Below are 23,108 nucleotides of genomic sequence, written 5' to 3'. Positions count from 1 at the left end.
CCAATCAATAAAGTACTCCCGTGACCATACCAATCATCTTCCATCTCCGTTAATAACTTCAAATACCATCTGGGGTGCGCATTATACATGGGTACAAAAAAAAAAGAATTTTTTTTTTTTCTTTTTTTTTAATCCGGATATGATACGGAGGCCGCCATTACAGATGCGCTTTCTTCTCTGCTGTTCACTTCAAACACGTTCCATACGAACACAGTGCTCTCGTATCAGACGCTTGCTCGATCACCTGCTCGTTTGCTGTCACAATGTACCCTACACAAATCTGAAACATTTCTTCGCTATCAAGTTTGCTAGCGCATGCGCAGTGATACTGACCGGCAGAATAGCATCCGGTTGTTCCCAAAGATGATCTTTTTTCTGAAATAATTTTACATTTACGGACTTAAGTAGGAGTCAAAATTTGGGTGCGTATTATACATGGGTACAGGCTTTTTTCCAGCATCGACATGCCATTTTTAGGGTGCGTATTATACATGGGGGCGCATTATACATGGAAAAAAACGGTAGTTGTTAATGTGTACACTCTTGTCTGTTTCTACGGGCGGGGTTTGGAAGGAAGACATTCTTGCCATACCTTCCAGACAAAAAAGTGAAAGAGATCATTACTCATCTTGCACAATGCCTTTTTGGCAAAACAAGTTTGAGGAGCATCTATTTTTTCCCTAATAATATCAAATGTATATAGGACAAATCTGACAGGAAACACATGACATCAACGAATGACACACATGACGAAACCATGAGGTTGTCTACTGGTTTTCAGGTTGCGCAATTGTGTCTTGTTTCCACTGCGGGTGCGGCCTGACACTGGGCAACACACACACACCAGCACACACAACGATCAAATAAAGTGAAATGGTGAGTGAAGTGTTTCCAGTCAGTAACTTTCATAATAAATCGCAGCACATTTTGTACATTTCTGAATGAACATCATAGATGTTTCTGGCACTTTTTAAATTGGTGTTGCTAAAATCCATATAGCTAATCTACATTTGAGCAGGAATGAAATAATGTTTTAATGATTTTGATATTATCTCATATTTAATATTTTAACAATATTTGAATTAAATTAATGAATTAATACTTTACAAATGCAAATAACATGTATTTTCACATGTTTTATCAAAACATGTATTCATTTATGTATTTTGGGATTGTTGGATTAATATTTTAACAATTGGAACGGAAACTTTATTGCATTGAGATTAGTTCAAATACTTTTTTGTTTTTCATGTATTGTTAAACATGTATTTTTACATGTTTTATCAAAACATGTATTCATTTATGTATTTTGGGATTGTTTAATTAATATTTTAACAATTGGAACAGAAACTTTATTGCATTGTGATTAGTTCAAATATTTTTTTGTTTTACTTAACATAACATTTTAACTGCAGTTTAACAATAAAAAAAATACGAGGAATTTTTGAACTAGCTTTAGCTGTTGAAGTAGTAATTTTAAAAGTATAATTTTACCATGACAGCTATACAATGTTCTGTACATAAAGAACAGCTTTATTATATAACCAATATGATATTTTCACACCTACACTGTTGAATAGATACTTAATGAATTGTGGCCAAACAAGAGTTGTGTACACCTTGTCTTATTTTATTTTGAAGGTGAACAAAGTAAACATCCAGGTTTTATTACCATCACTACAACCTGCTTGACACACTTAAAGTTGCGTGGCAGCTTGAACTCTGCTCGGAGTACAGTACGTACATTTCCACACATCCTCTGTCAGGTGAGCCGCAACTCATTCACTTTTTAATATTTTATTTTAAAACTAAATTTGAAACAGATTGGTCATGATCAGACAATATTACGCAATTTTAGGATGACTTTAATTGTAGTTTTACTTTTTAAAAGTATACCCAATGTGGCATATTCAAGGCTTAAGGTTGTCGTTAACAACAACTTGCTGGCATTTCCCCCGTGTTAATAAAATGCAGCTTTTGGATTTGCTCATGGTTGTGACCCGAGAGTCACCATGGTTGCTGATGATCACACTGTCAAAGCAAGTCATGGCTTGCCTCGAAACAACTTAGCTCTACTGTTTTTCAGGCCGCCTTCACATTCATGCGTCAGTGCATACATGGAGAATGTTTCCTGATATCTTTTCCTCTCTTCTCAGTTTGGCTGCATTTACATGATGGATGCTCAAATTTCATGTGAATAACTATAGCAAGAACTAGAGTGTCACACATGTCCTCGTCATTGAAACACTTCATAAGACTCATGTGGAGAAAATAAAGTAATGCTTGAATGCAAATATGAAACACTTACTTGGTATAGACTCGCCCCGGCACCTCCCATCGATTTCTATGATTTATTTGATGTCATCCAATGAGTATTCCAAAGTAAACTACGCTTCTGTTGCCAATAGTCAGCTGATATAGGCTCCACCTCACCCGCCACTCTAATGAGGAGAAATCATATGAAAAATTAATGGATGGTTTATTAGTAAAATTTTAGTGAAATAGAAATTACTTCAGAGATGCACTTTATTTGATTCTTTTTTTGTCTTATTGTTGACAAATGGATTATAGACACTGAATGGATGAATTTTTATGGCACAGAAAGAGGAAATGCATTGCCTATAAAATCTCAACATGTCCTCCAGCAGAGCTCCACTCCTCAAGAATGGCATCAAAGTCCAAAGGGGCCTCTTCTACGTAGCCCCCACCGAACATGAGGGGCCGTGCCGCAGAGATGTTGGCATGGGCGGCCACCCTGCTGACACTTTCCACGTGGATACGAGCCGACATTTCCCCAGGAGAGCGCACGTGCCCTACGGGTCCCCGCAGTCAGGTGGACTTCTCGGTCAAATACACGGTGCCGCGTTTCCAAACAGAGCATCCCATACAGGACGTGGTGGCCAACCCACTCAATCCTGAGGTTTATATCGCCTCGCGGAACATTGTAGAGGCGGTGGATGACAAGCTGAGCAAAGTGTGGGAGGTGAAAACGGGGCCGATTGGGAGTCCGGAGTGTCAAACCTGTCGCTTGTGCGACATCCAAGTAGATCCCAGCGAGCCGGTGGATACGGATAACGAGGTGCTGCTCTTGGATGCGGCGGTGGCTATCCTGCCCTACTTGTACGTATGCGGCAGTACCCAACACGGCATCTGTTTCTTCATCGACGTTGAGCTCTTGCCGCCAGAACCTCGGTGTTTATACAAAAAAAGTAACAATTCTCCCTCTTACTGTCCGGACTGTCTGGCCAGTCCGTTGGGCACCAAGGTCACTATTGTAGAACAGGCGGCCACATCGTACTTCTTCGTGGCAGCCTCTGTTAATGACAAAGTGGTCCAGAAGTTCCCCCGTAGGTCGGTGTCTGTGGTGAGACCGCTCTCTACCGAAGACGGATTTCAAATGGTGATGGAAGGCCTGACGGTGCTGCCCCATCTGAGGGACTCGTACGGCATCGATTACATCTACAGCTTCTCCACACGGGAGTTTGTGTACTTCCTATCCCTGCAGAGGGAGAACCCCTCCAAAGCCGATTCGGCCTTTCAGACCCGACTAGGGCGGCTACCCGTGGAGACTCACGAGGTATGGACGTATCGTGAGCTGGTTCTAGAGTGCAGATATGAGCCCAAGAGGCGGCGAAGGGAGCCGTACAGGGATATCGTATACAATGGACTCATGGCGGCCCACTTTGGTCGCGCGGGAAAGGATCTGGCTCTGGAGCTTAGGGTGGACGAGACAGAGGACATCCTCTATGGTGTCTTTGCGCAGGTGAACCTGCAGGTAGAACCCCAAAAGAACTCAGCCCTGTGCGCCTTTTCTTTGAGCGACGTCAACAGCAAGATTGACAGAGGCGTGGAGGATTGCTGCAGATCCGGACCAGAACAATTATCCAGAGGACTGTGTCACTTTCAGGCGTGTGAGAACTGCCCGCATGAGGTGAGTAAGGCCAAGACGGGAAGTTACCAGTTCTTGACCACAAGTGAAGTAAGCATGACCAAAACATTTGACGTACTTTCAGAGTCTATTAATGCAAAACATGAGTCGTATCAACAACTTCCTGCGAAAAAACATCTCTTTTCCGCTCTACAACGCCATGATTCATATTCTCATCGTGCCACCTGAGGGCAAAAAAGTTGGAACACTGACCCTTGAACTGTGTAAATCCAGCCTGAGTCGTGCCAGATTTTCCATGTTAATATGACATAATAGGACAACACTGGAGTTCAAATCTCTAGCTGTCCTGTGTGGGATTTGCGTTTACTCTCTGCAAGCATGGGGACAATGTGCAAAAGAGATTTTTTAAATGGGTCTCAAGAGTTTTGGTTTGAGAAGATTACGGTAAACTCTGCCTCTCACAGCTCACCCAACTACTTCAGTGTGTCCCAAAGCGGAAGAAGCTTTCATTACCATGATGGTGATTAAAACAACCACAAAAATCACTCAGTTGCATTTTCACTTGAGGAGGAAACACTTCATCACCAAGCATCAATCATAAATTGACGCTTCCAACACTGCAGTTCTGAATAACAATCAGATTTATAATAATCAAATCCGGAAGTTGAGAAACTCTGTGAGGGATGGTATTGTGTAAACTAACTAAACTGTTTTTCACAATACTGTAAAATTCTGAGTGATTCAGTCACGCTCACAGTTTTCTATAAATAGGCACTTGCCAATATAGTTATTTGATTGTGTGATTTCACCCCAGAGATTTGTAAACAATAAGTTAAAAAGTATATTTTCTGTAGTAAGTCCCCTTTAGCAACATGTCATGGTGCTGAATATCATTAAACTGTAAAGTTGTAGCCACTAAGTGTAAATTACATGCAGTAAATTTCGAAAGAGAAACAAATGAAGGTGTGTGAAAGAGTACGAGGCAAACGACAAGACTGGGAGAGGTGCATGAGTCACATTAGCAAGCTCTGGTTTTCTTCAACAAACACCAGACGGGACAGACACCAGATATAAAAACCTTTGTCCTAAATTTGCGGGAACATGCAAAGTAAAGTGTCCAGCTCGCCATCTAATTTCCAAGCAGAGGTTTTGCCTGAAGGTGCGGTCTTTCTTTTTTTCATGGAGTTCAACCTGTGTCCTTTGAGCAGCAGTGTGTACACAGACGGGAATGCCTGCCAACAAATGTGTAATAAATCCTACTGATAAGGTGGAATTTCAAGGGAGGGAGGGACTGCTCTCAAACAGGAAATTGGAGGACGATGGAAAATGTTGTCATGTAATGTTCAATTCAAGAGTTTCAAATAGCGTGATTTAATTCCCTCAAAAATGTCACAGTGGAGAGACGACCAAAAGAGTCGCATGCTAGAACTTGTTTGAAAAGCTTCAAATGTTTTCATGTTTCTAACCGTCATTCGTTTTAATTCTCTGTTTATGTGCGAAAGCTTCAAAGGTCCACTTACTGTGGGACACTCAGTCAACATGATGAGTGTGTCCATGAGTTCTTATGGCTTGCTTGACTGCGGCTGGAACACTTCCTTTTTAGATGTATACACAAGTGTATGTGAATGTTGACGCAGACCGAGGGAAACATACGGACAAAAGTAAATGAGTGAAAAGTACTACCGTGGTTGTGCTTGGTGGGCCTCAAATCCCCGAAAGGGCAAAACAGGAAATTGAAAGGCAGGTTGAATCTGTAAATAAACACAACAGACAAGAGCAAATATGTGAAATCAATGAAGAACACTGTCAGGAACATAACTTGAAGGTTGCGAGACAGTGGATGAAATAGAAAATTTGCCAAAGAGGATTGCATCATAAAATAGTCTAAAGAAGGAAATTTGATATGAGCAAAAAGTCATTTGTCTCTTTTTGTGTTTGTCCCAGTCGGGCAACGCCACATGCACAGACAGACCCACGCTGGTTTCCAAACCATACTACCGAATAGACCTCTTCAACCGTAAGATGAGGGATGTCCTCTTCACGTCCATCCTGGTTACCATCAGTGGGAAACAAACTCTTGGGCACTTTGGGACTTCAGATGGAAGAATCCTCCAGGTGGATAACTTCATATTTGACAGTGACTCCGTTTGAATGCTTGTACTAATTGATTGTTGTCTGGTTTTAGGTCATTCTTACAATTGACACGCCCTTTGTTTTTGCCAACTATTCACTTGGAGAGATGCCAATATCTAGGACAGCAACTGTCGTCAATGATGACTCGCTTTTTTTTGTGGCTGAAAATCAGGTAATATTTTTGCACCGTCCATCATGGATGGATGATGGTTGTAGTTTCTCTTCCCCATGTCTCGCACTGTCCCCTATCCAGTTGTTCAGGGTGCCGATCATTGGACCAGGCTGCACGCATTTCGTGACGTGCTCTATGTGTTTGATGTCTCCGCGCTTCATGAACTGCGGCTGGTGCTCGGGAATGTGCTCGAGGCAAGATGAGTGCGCCTCGCTGTGGAATAAGTATTCTTGTGCGCCAGTCATAACAGAGGTAGTTCAAGACAATGACAGCGTTGACGACATCTCCCGGAGTGCTCAATTGAGTTTGATTGTTTTGTATCTGTAGTTTTTCCCCAAAACGGCACCGGCTGGCGGGGAGACTGAGCTGACGCTTTGCGGGAGAGAGTTTCAATCTCCTCAGAGACCGCCCATCAACAACGGTGTCAGCCACACAGTCACTGTGGGCTCAGGGACCTTGTGTGCTGTCCTGCCTGACAAAAGCAGGAGCCAAGTGTGAGTACCATACATACAACAACAACAAAATCAATGGAATAAACATTACCTGCTGTTCCAGGAAAGCAGCGTCAAAGCATCGTGTAACCCTAGACCAAGCTTTCTGAGACTAGGTTGCACATTACAGAATGACCTCATAGTCTTAAGATTTCATTGTACCCAGTATATAGAATCTTTGGATTCTCCCTCTTTGACTTAAGGTCATACCATACTTTTCCGATGCAGGCTCGTATGCAAGCTGAAGGAAAAAGTGTCAAACCACAATCTGACAATAACTCTGGAAGTGCACGAGGGGAAGACGAGGGGCGCGTACTCCATCGAAGGCACCTCTCGGGTGTCTGGCTTCTCTGTTGTGGTGAGATGACTAAGTTATACAATAGAAGGTCAGTGATTGGAATGAAAGGAATTCTCATGTCTTATCAGGAGCCAAGCATAATTCAAATCAGACCAGAGCATGGCCCTGTTTCTGGCGGTACGCTTGTCACACTGACAGGCCGAAACCTTGATTCCGGTATGCGGAGGGAAGCTTTCATCGCAGACAAAATGTGTCACATTCAAGAGTAAGGCAAACAAGATCTAAGCATCAATGTCATCATAGTCGTGCGGTTAAAACGATTAGTGTAATGTGTAATGATTGTGTCCAGTGTTCCTCTGGAAGAGAGCGGGACATTGTCTTCAATTGTGTGCCTCACAGCGGCTGCCACAAATATTGGCCACGTTCCTGTCAAAGTAGTCATCGACAACTTTGAGGTCACTACCGCTAAGAAGTTTATCTACAAGAAAAACCCTGTTGTGACGTCGGTGTATCCTCATTGCAGTTTCAGCAGGTACAATGGAATGAACTGATGAGAAGTGATACAGTATCTATAGCCTGAAAATCTAATTGTTGTTCATTTGCTTATTTATGTTGTCCTTCAGTGGCTCCAAGTTAGTGATTACGGGTCAGAATCTTGACTCTGCACACAAAACTGTGCTTCAGTACACTTCCAAAAACTCCCCTTTGGAACCCCACAAACTGGTAAGTAGGACTGAAACTAACGATTATTTTAGTAATTGATTAATGTGTCGATTCACCGATGAATCCGATCATTTAACTTCGAGCAATGATAAATAAGCCCTCACAATTTTCTTTGTTTTGGTGTGGCTCTTGTCTCTTAAACGTGATCATTTCCTTTCAGGAATGTAACGGTACAGGGAACGCTACCCACATGACGTGCCAGGCTCCCACTTTTCCGTTCGATGTGTCGGAAGACAGATCAGACTCAGGGGAGCTAATCATTCACATGGACGGCATGGAAAACGTGTGGAGGAGACGCTTCAACTACCACCCCGACGCCGAAGTCATCCCATTTGAACACGAAGACAACGTATTGGTCCTCACACCGGGACAGACTGAAGTTTCGCTGCACGTATGTTTACGCAGTTACGTGACTCCGCCCACCCAGCACGGCAACCGTATAATAACCAATCTGTAAATATCACGTTTAAACCAGCACGACAAACTGAACATGGTGGACCAGTGCATGAAGATCACCATGGCAATCGGGGACATGGACTGTAACGTCCAGGTTCTGATGAATGAGCTGACCTGCAGGATTCCTAAAACCCAAGTGATCCCCATCGAGGGATTGCCTGTCAGAGTGAGATAGTAATACTATCAACGCATGGACATAAGCAGGTGTACACAATTTTGTAGCTGAAGACTTGATACTATCTACCATTGTAGGTCTCAGTGAACGGCGAATCCCACAACGTGGGCACTGTCCGGTATGAGGACGACAATGCCGATTCGGTCATCGCGGCCATCGTGCTGGGTGTAATCTTCGCCTTGGTGGCGGGTGCCGGAATCGCACTCGTTATGATTCATCTGAGAAAAAAGAAGCGAGGTAAGGCTTCAACATTTGGTAAGCATTTGTCATCATTTCAGCTTCGAGCGTTTCGTCGTTGTGGTTTCAGCTATCATCGAGAATCGTTTAAGCACCAGGTTTTCCATAAGCCGGATGGGCAGCCACGGGGAAATGTCCCCGACAGGCGACTACAGGCAGGGTAAGAGAAAAGCAAGCAGCATAGTGACTGAGTTTGGGTTGAAATTCCTCCTGACAACTTTCCTTCATCTGTGTGTGTTTCAGTGGATTCCAACCAAACGTCGGCGGGTGGAATGGCCTTTCAAGGTCCGCTGTACGCCACCAGCTATGACCACCTCGCTGTTCCGCTGATTTCGCGATCCAGCGTCTCAATGATCAGCCTCAGCTCCGACCTGCTGGACGAGGTCAAGGATGTCCTTATCCCTGCTGAGATGCTCAGGATCGAAGATAGCCAAAGCATTGGCAAAGGTAACATCTTATGGGGCTTAAAAAACTCTTCAAGATGAAGAGTTACCCACATCTCATGTTTTCGTTTTCCTTTTCATGCAGGTCACTTTGGAACTGTGTATCATGGCTATCTGAAGGACAGCAATAATCAAGAGATCCATTGTGCTGTTAAATCACTAAATCGTATGTAAACAGGGTTATACGATATGTCACAGAGAATTTTCTTTTCTAAGGCTTTAACGTGTCGACAGGAATCACCGATCTAAAGGAAGTGGATCAATTTCTCAGAGAGGGAATCATCATGAAGGGCTTTCACCATCCCAACATTCTGTCTCTGCTTGGCATCACGTTACCCAAAGAAGGGCTCCCCCTGGTGGTGCTGCCGTACATGAAACATGGCGACGTTCGGCATTTTATTCGCTCCCCACAGAGGGTAATGTTTCACAATCAAACCTCCTGGGACCTTAGACTGTAAATGTTTGCTCTGCAAACCTGTGGGGGTTTGTTTATGTTTTAAATTATTGGAGAAGTGCACTCTGACATTTACATTTGTCTTAGACAGAATCCAACCGTTAAAGACCTCATAGGCTTTGGACTGCAGGTTGCCAAGGGGATGCAGTATTTAGCGCAAAAGAAATTTGTGCACAGAGACCTGGCTGCACGGAACTGCATGTGAGTGTGAAGCCTAGATTGCACAAACATTGGGGCTAGTAAATATTTGATAGTTTGCTTATTTGCAAAGTACCGTATTTTCCGCACTATTAGGCGCACCTAAAAACTTACATTTTACTAAAAAAAACACAGTGCGCCTTATAATGCAGAGTGCCTTATATATGGATCAATTGATGAATTTGTTGATCCATACTGGTTGTACACAGTGCTGTGCCAAAATGTTTCAGTACATTTTACTACGACTAGTAAATTACAAGGTCGCATCGCTTCCCAACATTACGGCAACTGTAGTCAGGGGGCGTCACAGAATAGCTGTTGTACCCGCGAGGCTATTTCATTTCAAAATAGGCTGCTCCGTTAATGTTTCGAGTAAATTTACGGATTGATATGGAAGGGAAACATAGGTAAGCCCTACCAATGTGTTAGATCAAACTTTAGTCAGTTCTGCTTATAATTATAGGAGATAATTTGAGAAACGCGATTGTTTACACTTTGCTGAGGCTCATGCGCGATTGCGAGCCGAGGCTCATGGGAATTTGCGGATGGCTAATGCTATAACGATAGCTGCTATACGCGCGAGGCTATTTCATGTCAAAATAGGCTGCTCTGTTAAGGTTTGAGTAAATCTACGGATCGATATGGAAGGGAAACATAGGTAAGTAGTACCAATGCGTTAGATCGAACTTTAGTCAGTTACGATCATTTTATAGGAGATCGTTTGAGAAACGCGATTGTTTACACTTTGCTGAAGCTCATGGGAGATTGCGAGCTGAGGCTCATGGGAATGGCTAATGCTATAACAATAGTTGCTATACGCACCAGGCTATTTCATGTCAAAATAGGCTGCTCTGTTAATGTTTCGAGTAAATCTACCGATCGATATGGAAGGGAAACATAGGTAAGTAGTACCAAGGCGTTAGATCGAACTTTAGTCAGTTCCGATCATTTTATAGGAGATCGTTTGAGAAACGCGATTGTTTACAGTTTGCTGAAGCTCATGGGAGATTGCGAGCTGAGGCTCATGGGAATTTGCGGATGGCTAATGCTATAACGATAGCTGCTATACGCACCAGGCTATTTCATGTCAAAATAGGCTGCTCTGTTATTGTTTCGAGTAAATCTACGGATCGATATGGAAGGGAAACATAGGTAAGTAGTGCCAATGCGTTAGATTGAACTTTAGTCAGTTCCGATTATTTTATAGGAGATCGTTTGAGAAACGCGATTGTTTACACTTTGCTGAGGCTCATGGGAGATTGCGAGCTGAGGCTCATGGGGATTTGCGGATGGCTAATGCTATAACCATAGCTGCTATACGCACCCGGCTATTTCATGTCAAAATAGGCTGCTCTGTTAATGTTTCGAGTAAACCTACGGATCGATATGGAAGGGAAACATAGGTAAGTAGTACCAATGCGTTAGATAAAATTTTAGTCAGTTCCGATCATTTTATTCGGAGATCGTTTGAGAAACGCGATTGTTTACAGAGGGCTTGTTGGTTATTGGCTAGTGGATGCATACCGCAACCCTAGTCAACCTCAGTTTGTTGCAGTATAGCTTCTATTTTAGGCGCCATATAATCCGGTGCGCCTTATATATGGACAAAATTTTAAAATGGGCCGTTCATTGAAGGTGCGCCTTATAATCTGGTGCGCCTAATAGTGCGGAAAATACGGTAATAAAAAACTTTTGGCAGTTTGTTATCAGTCGGATTACCAGTCCGAAAGGCATAAAAAACTCACAGTATAAAAGTTATTAAATGTTGTCAGAGTATTTGGTCCCTGAGATTAATCATTTTGTGCATCTTCCAGACATTTTATAACTTCTCCTATGTTGTCTTGGCTCACTCCTAAGGCTGGATGAGACCTTCACCGTCAAGGTGGCAGACTTCGGCATGGCGCGTGACATTTACGACAAGGAGTACTACAGTATTCAAGACTGCAAGACGGCAAAGTTACCGGTCAAGTGGATGGCCATCGAGAGCTTGCAGACACAGAAGTTCACCACCAAATCGGATGTGGTGAGTAGACGAGACACCTGAGTTCACTCATCACACATGGATAATATAAACAAACAAACAAACAAACAAATAAATAAATAAATCAATCAATCAATCAATCAATCAATCAATAAATAAATAAATAAATAAATAAATAAATAAATAAATAAATAAATAAATAAATAAACAAACAAACAAACAAACAAACAAACAAATAAATAAATAAATAAATAAATAAATAAATAAATAAATCTATTGATTTGATTTTACATATGAGTATATTTTTATATGTCCACTAGTTTTTAATTTTTATTGATACCCAATCTAACAAAAATACATAAAAAAAAAAACATTTACAATGCTAAACAAATTTATTCACGTCAGGGATGAGCTGAAGCTTATCTCAGGCACATAAAGATACAGCCGGTGCCACTCACTTTCACACCAAAGGAAATTGATTTAAAGTCTTTAATTCACCTAATATGCATGTTATCGCAATATGAAAGGAGGGCAGATTAATCAAAGAGCACGCAAACAGGAAAGGCAAAAACCACACCGGAAAGATGAAGCTGAGATTTGAATCTGGAACCTCAAAATTGTGACACTTGAGTTCAAACCACATCCATAAATTTACAAAAAAAATATATCATAAATAAGAAAGCACTGGATGCTGGTTTTTATGACATTTCTTCCAGTGGTCCTATGGCGTGTTGATGTGGGAGCTGCTGACCAGAGGAGCTAGTCCATACCCAGAAGTGGACCCCTATGACATCACACACTATTTACTTAGGGGCCGCCGGCTACCTCAGCCCCAGTATTGCCCTAATGCTCTGTAAGACACTCTTCCAAATGACCTCAGCATCAAGCTTTTGCACAATCACCTCCAACGCTTTCTTTGATTCCACAGTTATTCCATCATGCTGGCAAGTTGGGACCCGGAGCCCGAATGTAGGCCCACGTTCCACAGCTTGGTCGGGGACGTGCAGCACATTCTGTCCTGTCTCACGGGAGAGCACTACATCAACCTGAAGGTCAACTATGTCAATTTAGACCAGGCCAGGCCTTACCCCCCACTGACTGCATCTGCCGACGAGGCCGAGGCCGAGGGCTCGGAGTCGGATACGAGCGGTCAAGATGGCAGCTAAGGACCTTTAAAACTGATAAGAACACACGAATACAGCGCTCCGGGATTACAAAGAGACTTATCGGGAGTTTGTTTATTTATCATGTGTTATCGAGATTAAAAGACACTGTACGTGCTAAGGACTAAGACTGGATTTACACTGTATGATTTAAATTAGTAGTAAAAATAATGGCCTTCTCTCAATTTGACTTAATCTTTGACCTTTTATTATTTTATGACTTTTTATTCTTCTGTATGAATGACAATTTTACCTTCTGCCGTCCAGTGGAAGAGCATTGAATTATTCTGCCTGTCATTACAAAAACGAACATACCGTAATTTTCGGACTATAAATCGCTCCGGAGTATAAGTCGCAAGAGCCATAAAATGCCATAAAAGTTAAATAAAACACATATAAATCACTCCGGAGTATAAATCGCATTTTGGGGGGCAATTTATTCGACAAAATCCGACACCAAGAACAGAGATGAACGAGCAATAACAAGCTAAACGATACGGTATGCTAACATGACAAACACAAACGAGGAGCTGAGAACGGGCCTGACGTAACATTCAGTTATTTAAAAAAAATAATTACATAAATAACACGTTTATAAAACCATCTGTGTCACTCCAATTCATTAAATCCATCGATCGTCCTTTGTCAACAATGCCGTGTGCCGCGCTGCAGTTCAAATTATTCCACAGGCCCATACAACGATATATAAACTATATTTTAAATAACTATCACATAAACAACAATATTATCAAACCATTTGTGTCACTCCAAATCATTAAATCCATCGATCAAATTTCTCGTCTATTATCGATTGTCCTTTGTCAACTATGCCGTGTGCCGCGCCGCAGTTCAAATTATTCCACAGGCCCATACAACGATATATAAACTATATTTTAAATAACTATTACATAAACAACAATATTATCAAACCATTTGTGTCACTCCAAATCATTAAATCCATCGATCAAATTTCTCGTCCTTTATGTCATCCTGGTGACAGAGGACATGTCCAGAGGATATGGCGCTTTAAAGTGTTAATTACTTTATTTGATTTTTTCTCTCTTTTTTTCTATGTTTTGAATATGTTCAAGATAAAGATATCAAAGCATGTGAAGTGATCAACTATACTAAAAATAACATGTGAAGTGGTCAACTATACTTGTAAGTAAGTGATGTGTTAATGATCAAGTAAAAATCTGTGAAAAAAACATATATAAGTTGCTCCTGAGTATAAGTCGCCCCCCCACCCAAGCTATGAAAAGAAAACGCGACTTATAGTCCGAAAATTACGGTATATTTAAATCAAATTGGAATAAGCCTCTTAGACATGCAGTATAAATCCAGCAAATGATTTGTGAGACTGTGAAAGTTCCACATCGTGTTACAACAAATGGTCTTGAGACAAAATAGAGCTTGAAATAAAAAACAAAAACGGATGTGAAATATAAGTAAGGCCAAATGAATGTAAACTTTTGTCTCGACATAGATTTTTAACCATTTATGTAAGTACGGTGGCATTAACTACCTTAAGCTCAGGGAACAACTTTTGTGGATATAGTTAGCAATATAGAGAGATCATATCTACATGTGAAAAGCAGTCCACTGGATGATGAACTCAGTCTATTTGTAGTGGTGTGCTTTATACACGACGCCTGAGGTTGAAACAGTATATTTAATCAGCGCTAGAGGGCACCCGAGATTGTCTTTTGCCGTTACTGCTGTGATGCTGCCGCAGTGATGCGCCTCACTACGTCAACATTACAATAAAGGTGTTACACAAACACCCCCCAAGCATCCAAAATCTGCTAAACCGCTGGACAACTCATCATTGTGTCTTTTTATTATGGTAATGACTTTCAAGGCTAATTTTTCAAGTTAAGGACTATTTCCAGGCCACTTCTTACTGCATTATCTTCCCTTCAGTAAAGGTTCAAGTGTAAATAACATTGTTGTACATTTTTTTCTATTCTCTCCCTTTGCTTTGCCCTAATGAGTCTTGAATAAACACAAAGTGAAAATTCTGCTGCTGCAATTCAAAATCGATTTCATATGTGCTTTAATAGTGAAGACTATTCAATGGCTGTGTAATTCAGTGGCTTGGGGATTCAGGGGCTGCTTCCACAAGCAAGAATACAATTGCTTTTACTGTCTGCACAATTCATCCTTGGAATTAGTAACAAAAGCCATTGTTGAAGCGTTACCAGACATTCGTCAACAGTTGGAGTGGTTGTAAATAGAAAGTTTGGCGAACATCTGGGGAATGTTTTTGTGAGCGTTTGCAACTTTGAACCAACCTTGATGAAAAAATCAACATTGCAAACACTTGCAAACTTTTGCCACTATCTGCGATTATTTTTTTTCCCCTGAATGAAACGTGACGGCTTTGAGGATACCGGAATTCGGCCCAACTCCAGTAATATCTAAATCCCTACACACGCAGACACACACTTTTGCAAGAACACATGGGATCCAGGGGCCAACCCAGAATGAGCAATAGCTGAAAAAAAAATAGAAGGAAACCCCCTAAAGCCTGTTCAAGTATTAATTCTGTTGTCTTGGAGTCTACATATTTATAAATATTTTACACTTACACACTCACAAACGGCGCTATGCTGTAAATACCACACAGCAACAATTTGTTGTACGTTTTTTTTAACAAAGTAGATGAACTTATTTTTTCTTTTCTCTTATTCAGGCACTTGAAAAGACTTCAGTACATCTGTCCAGTAGCTGTGTTCGGAATCCACCTCATTTGGACAACAGCTCCATCGTGTCGGCCTTTGAGGCTGTACCTCGCACATGTTTTTCTGCAGTGCGGCACCTGTTACATAAAAAAAAAAGATTTTTGAAAAAGATGACAAGATTTGCTTCTGGGTCTTGATTTGAAAAATTGTCCAAATCGAAATATTGGCATACATAAGAAATATTTGTTTTCCAAAATAATAAATAACATCATACCGTCATCTGTAATACGGTGTACTTAATTACACAAAATTTCAATTGTTCCAAGAATGTTGAAAAACTCAAAATAAAATGTTCCAAATTATTATCCACAGAGAGTTAAAAAAAACACACAAATGAGTTGCAAAATCTTTCATGAGATTTCACACTATCAATAAATATTACAAATGTAATTTCAATTCAGAAATCTTAAACATACCAAAATAATGCTCACCCATTGAAAGTATCAAAGTCAAAAGTCAAAGTCTGCTTTATTGTCAATTTCTTCACATGCCAAGACACAAAGAAATCGAAATTACGTTCCCACTATCCCACGGTGACAAGACATAGTACACAATATACATACAAGTAAACAACACAAAAAACAAAAACAAGAAGGCACAATGAAACAATGAATAAATAAGAGTGATGAATAAATAAGAAATAAACAATGAACATAATAAATAAGAGGAGCAAAAATGGAGCAAGTGTGCATACAGCAGACAGTCAGTATAAGTCCATGATGGTGCAGACTATTTTATTTTTTAATGGCATGCATGTCAAATTTGCAGCAATCATTCCATTTATTTCTTATGTAATGAAACTGTACTACAGTGATCTTTCAGCAATTACGTTCAAATATGAAATCTACTTCGAAACAAATCCAGGATTTGACTTCATACTGCAAATATATGTGGGCGTTATGTCACATAAGAAATGAATGGCTGTGCTTCTGTTTTTGAAAACTTTGATCACATCTGCATCCGTTGCTTGGCTTCGCTTTTTCCTCCCCCCTCCGAATCCTTGAGCTCGAACATACCTGAATAACGAGGCAATCTTCCTCGCTCTGTCACACTCCTCCATTGTTGCACTTGCATTGACAGAGTGGATGGAGAAGCTGGGAGGTCACAGATGGAGAGAAGTGTTATGTTTGTCCCTGACTCTCTCGCTCTCTCGCTCTAACACGGTCTCTGAGTGAGCATCTTCGCACATGGGAAGTGTGCTGAAAGACAAATGTGCAGAGCAGTCAAAGTGTTTGTCAAGCGGGCACATCGCTTACTAACTGTACTTGTTAATCGCCATCCATCCTCTTAGCAATATGCCCGCAAGGCACGAGAGACAATACATGAATCAGGCAACACACATAGTATGACGATTAGTCTAATTTCAGCTTTTCCGTTGGATGTCTCGAAAAGATTATCAAGGCCAATTGTGTGGGCTGTACGACAGTGATTTTTTTTCCCCTTCCTGTTCTGCTCAGAAAACGGTCAATTGACAATTGTAAAGAAGGCTGCACAGTAACACTTGAAATAATGAGGCTTAATTAGAGCATTTTAAGAGGGATGTTTCCTGGAAACGGTCAACAAAGGCCCGAGATTTTCTTGTGGGGTGTATTTAGAGTCATTTGACCTCTTTAATCGAATTGCAAAATGATTGGGCCTGGCTGACATTGGTAAATGTTGAACTTGTGACGCATTTATGATAGCAAATGCATAAGTGTGTTGGCAACCTCTGTGAGTGTGACATAAAACTGAGGTTGGTTTGACAAGGCCAACCGTTTTCAAAATGGCCAATTTCAACGAGACAAAAAATGGTATGCAAATTGTGCCATAATTCTTGATCCTCGGGCCCAAACGGGTTAACAAATATACAGCAAGGTTTGCTTGAAATTATTATTATTCCGAACACAAAAGCTGAATTGCACAAACGTCAAACTTACCGCCATAAAAATAAGACGTCCAATAAAAAGAACACTTGCACTGTTACTGGGACCGTTTTGTTGTTATTTACACTCCAGCTTCCATCTTTGGATGCAGCCGAGCATGGGATGGGATTTGTTTCTTGGTGAGTGAACTGAATAATACAATTGAGTGGTTCAAGAGAGAAAGGGAGATAGAAAGGTGTTTTTCACTCCACTTTGCTGTTCAAGCATTTTATTTGTGATCTATGGCTTTTTTCGTACACACACAATTCACAAGTTAAATCACGGAAACTTTGGATTGAATCAGGTTGATATGATTCTCATTACAGGGAATGAAGGGAAAAAAAGTGAAGGTAAAGACTGAAAATAAAAATGAGACTTTCTCTTATGTTGATCTGTATTTGTCCTCCAAAAGCCATGTTGTGGCTTGTGCGCTTGTTTCTATGGCAACCATCATTTGATAGCAGAGGTGTGTAGGAAGGCAAAAGAAATATGGTTAAAAATGAGCAATTTAATATTTAATATGTGCGTGTTAGTAAGATGACTGTGTAAATACATCTAGAACGTGACATCCATTCAGGTCATGTGGAGCGTATTCACACTCCTGGCTAAGAGCGCATTTAGCTTGAAGTGAATATTAGAAAAAGTGTCGCTCCTTCAGTAATTTTGGGTTTTGCATGTTCCAAATTGATATATAGTTGAACAGGTCTCTGAGCGATAGACAATAATACACAACAATAAAATACTAGAAAAATGTGTTTTTGTAATTGTTTTCCTCATTTTCTAGCACATCAAGTTTTTGAGATGTTGCCATTTTTGTTTATCAAGTTTGACCAATAAAAGCATGTGCAATAGGAATTGTACTATGCATTGTATGATGATGAGATCCTGAAAAGAGAAGAAGATGAGGACAAATGTGGCAGGCGTTTAGATTTAATTGAGGCAATCTTAGTTATTTGTGTCAGCTGAATAAACAAGAACATTTCTTTTAAGTTTCATATTCATGGCAAGAAAGTATAAAAAATATTTCTTATGTGAGTGGACGCATAAATCTTCAAGATGAGCGATCGCATAAGATCTGAAAAACTTTGAAGATGATTATTTTTGTCTTTTGTCATTTTGGTCAAAATGAAGCTTGCCTAGCTAAATCTATGCTGAGGGTGAAGACTTGATCTACATGACGCTTGAATGCCTGCAGTATTGCCTCTCAAAGATGAGCTTGCTACTCTTGCAGTGAGGAGGGTGCTGACAAAGGAAGTAACTCTGCTTCGACACATTCTGAGCCAGAATGAATTTCAGGCCTGTCGCATGACTTTAAAAATGCATTTTCTGTACTCACACAGATTTTTTCACCACTGCAAACTTTGGTGGTGGTAAGTGAAGCAGTGGAGGCACACTACCAAGGTTTTTGGAACAAAGGACTATCGCTAGCTGCTGTATTGTCATTATCCCTGGTGTTTTTGTAAACAAAAATTATATACAAAGCATTTTCATTGCTTTTTCAATAAAGAAACCATGCATGCAAATTTGTGTGTGGTTAGGGGGACTCATTGTGGTCAAAGGGCATATTCAAAATGTGTAGATACTAACCTTCAGATAAAAGAGTTGCATTTATTCATTTATTTCTTTATTTATTTATTTATTTAATTTTAGAAATGTGTTTTTTTTTCTACCGAAACATTGTTACGGTATATGACAAGTCTTGTGGAGCCATAAAAAGAGAATTTCTAGGATAGTTTGGGGAAAAAAACTAATACAAAACAAATTGAATAAATATTTTAAATATGTAAACAATTCAAATGCAATTTATTTATTTTTTTTACAAATTTTAACTTCAACTGTGCATTAGGAAATCATAATGTGCCATGGCTGCTGAGCATTTTTAAGACAGGCCAACAGGCTCTAGGCACCATGTTGATGCCTGCCTTAAAACATATTATAATCCGTAAGAACCAAGGATAGTAAGAACCAGTGGCGTAGCCAAGCCGGGGCGAGCCGGGGCGGTGCCCCGGTTAGGACTCCCTGCGCCCCGGTTGAAAAAAATCGAGCTTTTTCGATTCTTCATTTTCATGCCGTTTTTTTCTTTCGGTCTTGCGCGAATGTGCTTGCGCTATTCTATGTGCGCGATGTTATCCATTCACCTCCCGGACCCGGATGTTGTTTTAGCGATCAGCGAACGGCGTGGGTGATGTTCGATTTTTTTTCCTGTGGGCGCGCGGCCCTACTGGATAAACTCCTGGCTACGCCACTGGTAAGAACAAACACAATTTAAGCAAAACAGAAACAAACATTTCAATAGAACAATACTCACGTTTAGACTGAATGCATGAAAATTTACAAAGAAGAACGGGCATTCCTAGCAAACGTTTGAAAGGCGCCTTCATTGTTTAATAAAGCAGTTAACCGGCAGCACCAAGACAGACAGCTCTTATAAACTCTGAATTAGCTGAGGAGAATGCAGAGATAAATTACATTTATGGCCAGAGATTAAGTAATCACAAGCATATGAAACTTGGGACTCAGTCCAGAGAGCGTGAACAAAAAAAATCAAATTAAAGTGCAGATTTTTTACCGGTGATTTGAGAGTCTCATGTTTCAAAGTTCAGCTCTGGAGTTTGCACGAGTGCATATCTCATGATTTATGAGGTCGTTTTGTTTCCCCTCAGTAATGCACGGGATGAAATGGAGTGGTTGCTTTGACAACAGAAATCATAGATGCACACTGATCAACACTATGGACATCCGGTCTGGCAATGTCGCGGTAACTATGGTTACCTCAAAGAGCACCAAATGTTCTACTCCAAAGTGTGAGGGTATCATTTGTGACACTGTGCAGAGGCACAACTAGTATCTAAATGCAAGTAACTTTCACAACTGTGTATAAATAAGTACAGCAATGTTTATAGGTTGTATAATTTACCGTATATTATTTTCTACAGTGTTCTCGGGAGTCTTATTATATCATAAAAAATATCCCAGATGAGGAATTTTTGCACTATATTTCCTTTTTTTATGAAGCTCTCAGAGCCTGTTTCGAGGGGACAGTCGTGTCATGCAAATGAGCCACTGCTCGAAAAATTGGGAGGTTAATGATGAGCTGTTATTGCCATGACAACCAGGGTCAGCACTACTTGTTAAGTTTAGTTTCTAAAAAGCGAGTCACCTGAAAAGCACACATGATCTCCAATAAAGACAGTAAATCCAAGGACAGTAGAGCCAAGTATGGCTTTCGTTGCCATGACGACCGGGGTCTGAGCTAAGGGGTTGTTCAAAAATGCCTCAAAACGCACCAGTTTTGAATTCTGGGGAACAAAATTATTCTGAACATGACACCACCTAAAACTCACTCATAAGTTCCCCCTAGAAAGTTAGAAAAAAAAATTGTCACTAGTTTCACAGATTGACACAAAATTAGGTGGACGTCTATCATGACTTGCATAGTCTCAATAAAACTGAACAGGTCAGCCATTTTGGCTCGAAGCAGTCATTTAGGGTAAAGTATTTTACTATACTCCTACTAGGGAATTCACCTAATTGAGCTCCAATCGACCTCAAGTACAGATGGCTGACGTTAATTTGCAAAGCATTTTTGCCGACGCTATCTCACGCGAGAGGAGCTTGGCGTCAAAGATTGATGACCATTTCCAAGATTGGTCATGAAAAATCTGGCGCAAAAGCCCATTTCTCGCTGCTTGCACTTTTTTTTACGTGTGGTCGATATTGCAGTGGTGTACAACCGCACCGCGCCATCCCCTGAGTTGATTCTAATAAGACGTTTCTGTTACTAAATAAGGTGAGCACAATCCAGTATTAAATCAACTCTCAGAATGACGCAGTACAATAATTCTTTTTTGTTGCGCTTCTGGAAACATAATTTGTCTTTATTAAAACTGTGCCTCACTTGAATGGTGCAGCTGTAACCAATACTGGAGATGCGTCCATTAAAGAAACCTTTGGCATCATTCAGGATGCGGTTTCCTTTAAGATGGGTTTCATATTACCCCCAAGTAAATAAATAAAAGAGAGAAAAAAAAACTCCACTGCAGGAAAAAAAATACTGTCAAGGTCTTTCGCTGATGCTTGTGAGAATAAAACATTGAGCTCTTCAGTGGTTTCAAATCGAGAACTTGCTCTCATGCTTTCGGTTGCCATGACAACTAAATTGAACTATACATTGACTTGTTTTTTACATGCGTGAGTATAGAATTGGAAAGAAGAAGAAAAAGGACTTCTGTGTTCCGTGATGTTAATCACCTGATACAAGGGTTGACAATTTCATAAGGAGCACACTTTCCTTTCCATACTGATTTTTTTTTTTTTAATTACTGAACGGACTGTTTTGCTTGTACGGAGTTAATGTCAAACAATAGCCAAGTCCCTTGCTGTTGCTATGGTGACATAAATCACACATTAGTGGTTGTGTCTTTTTCTACAAAGTACAGTCACTGGAAAGTAATCATGGAATAAAAGGTAGTCAATTCCTGGAACTTATTTTACACAATTCAAGAGGAATCAACCAGCTCAGTGGCCTAGTGGTAGAGTGTCCGCCCTGAGACTGGAAGGTTGTGGGTTCAAACCCCGGCCGGGTCATACCAAAGACTATAAAAATGGGACCCATTGCCTCCCTGCTTGGCACTCAGCATTAAGGGTTGGAATTGGGGGGTTAGATCACCAACTGATTCCCGAGCGCGGCACCGCTGCTGCTCACTGCTCCCCTCTCCCCCAGGGGAAGGATTAAAATCACACGGGGATGGGTTAAATGCAGAGGACAAATTTCACCACACCCAGGTGTGTGTGTGACGATCATTGGGACTTTAATCTTTAATCTTTAATAATTAGCGACTCTATAACAATAGACAGTTGCTCATGTGTTATACTTATTTGGTCGAAGATTAAAATGGAGCTTTGTGTCTTCCGAATTTTTTTGTGGGGAAGTAAATTTATTTTCATTTCCTGGTGCACTTCCTTCCAAAATTACTCTTAAAGAAGATAGATTATTTCCTAGCTGCCATATATAAACTCAACGTTCTATAAAATGAAGGCTGACATGAGAGATAAGTAGAAAGCACGGTCCTGGAGTGGCATGAATGCACGAGCAGCTAGAAAATGGAGAGTAGGTGGATTTGCAGATGGGTGAGGAGCAGGTTCAAGATGCTCCACAAATCTCCCCGTGCTGTTTTACCTGTATAGCATTTGCAGCATTACTCATTGTAGGACAGATACAGGAACACTTGTGTTACATAAAGCAGGGCTTAAGTGTCTGACTACCACCCAAAACAATCCCTGCAGATCTTTATCATACATCTATTTTCTAGAGCACTTATCCTCATTTGGGTCACGACTGAACTGGCATCCATTCAAACTAAGTTTTAGCATGAGCGGGTACAAAGTATGAACATTTAAAATACTTTTTTTCCCCAGTCCTTGTTTTTTGGGATGTGGGAGAACGCGAGCAGAAGATGCAAAATAGAAATTCAAACGCAGAACTGCTTGACTGTGATCGAGGGGAAACGTGCATATAAACTGCACTGCATATCAAGTCAAAACACAGTTTGATTGACAAGACAAGGATAAATATGTGAGGGAAACGTTGGTAAAACTCCACAGAGGACGACCTGACCTGAGCTGAGAGTCAAACCCAGAACATTCTTAT

At 40.7% G+C, this 23,108-nt stretch overlaps 1 protein-coding gene across 2 annotated transcripts; it reads left to right on the top strand.

Moving 5' to 3' along the window:
• The first annotated feature begins 1,659 nt into the window (after nucleotides 1-1,659).
• On the top strand, nucleotides 1,660-14,834 carry mst1ra (macrophage stimulating 1 receptor a). Of its 2 annotated transcripts, none has more exons than XM_061291031.1 (21): nucleotides 1,660-1,766; nucleotides 2,649-3,931; nucleotides 5,834-6,004; nucleotides 6,075-6,194; nucleotides 6,276-6,446; nucleotides 6,522-6,688; nucleotides 6,914-7,043; nucleotides 7,112-7,248; nucleotides 7,333-7,515; nucleotides 7,607-7,706; nucleotides 7,867-8,097; nucleotides 8,182-8,328; nucleotides 8,415-8,574; nucleotides 8,645-8,734; nucleotides 8,818-9,021; nucleotides 9,103-9,183; nucleotides 9,252-9,433; nucleotides 9,563-9,672; nucleotides 11,527-11,692; nucleotides 12,367-12,503; nucleotides 12,579-14,834. In XM_061291031.1, exons 2-21 carry the CDS (start codon nucleotides 2,714-2,716, stop codon nucleotides 12,814-12,816), a joined length of 4,143 nt encoding a protein of 1,380 aa, XP_061147015.1. In that variant the 5' UTR covers nucleotides 1,660-1,766; nucleotides 2,649-2,713; the 3' UTR covers nucleotides 12,817-14,834. The 2 variants fall into 2 exon arrangements, with proteins under 2 accessions (XP_061147015.1, XP_061147016.1); XM_061291032.1 differs by having other exon boundaries at nucleotides 1,690-1,766; nucleotides 2,646-3,931.
• The last annotated feature ends 8,274 nt before the right edge of the window (nucleotides 14,835-23,108 follow it).

Source organism: Syngnathus typhle, linkage group LG11 (assembly GCF_033458585.1).
Source record: "Syngnathus typhle isolate RoL2023-S1 ecotype Sweden linkage group LG11, RoL_Styp_1.0, whole genome shotgun sequence".
Taxonomy (NCBI): Eukaryota; Metazoa; Chordata; class Actinopteri; order Syngnathiformes; family Syngnathidae; genus Syngnathus; species Syngnathus typhle.
This window is presented reverse-complemented; position numbering and strand designations above follow the sequence as displayed.

Excerpts from the sequence above, each read along its gene's own strand:
- mst1ra (XM_061291031.1), top strand. The coding sequence starts at position 2,714 with ATGAGGGGCCGTGCCGCAGAGATGTTGGCATGGGCGGCCACCCTGCTG. Across the intron at positions 8,098-8,181 it reads AGACTGAAGTTTCGCTGCAC|CACGACAAACTGAACATGGT; the intron begins GTATGTTTACGC and ends CGTTTAAACCAG. Across the intron at positions 8,329-8,414 it reads TCGAGGGATTGCCTGTCAGA|GTCTCAGTGAACGGCGAATC; the intron begins GTGAGATAGTAA and ends CTACCATTGTAG.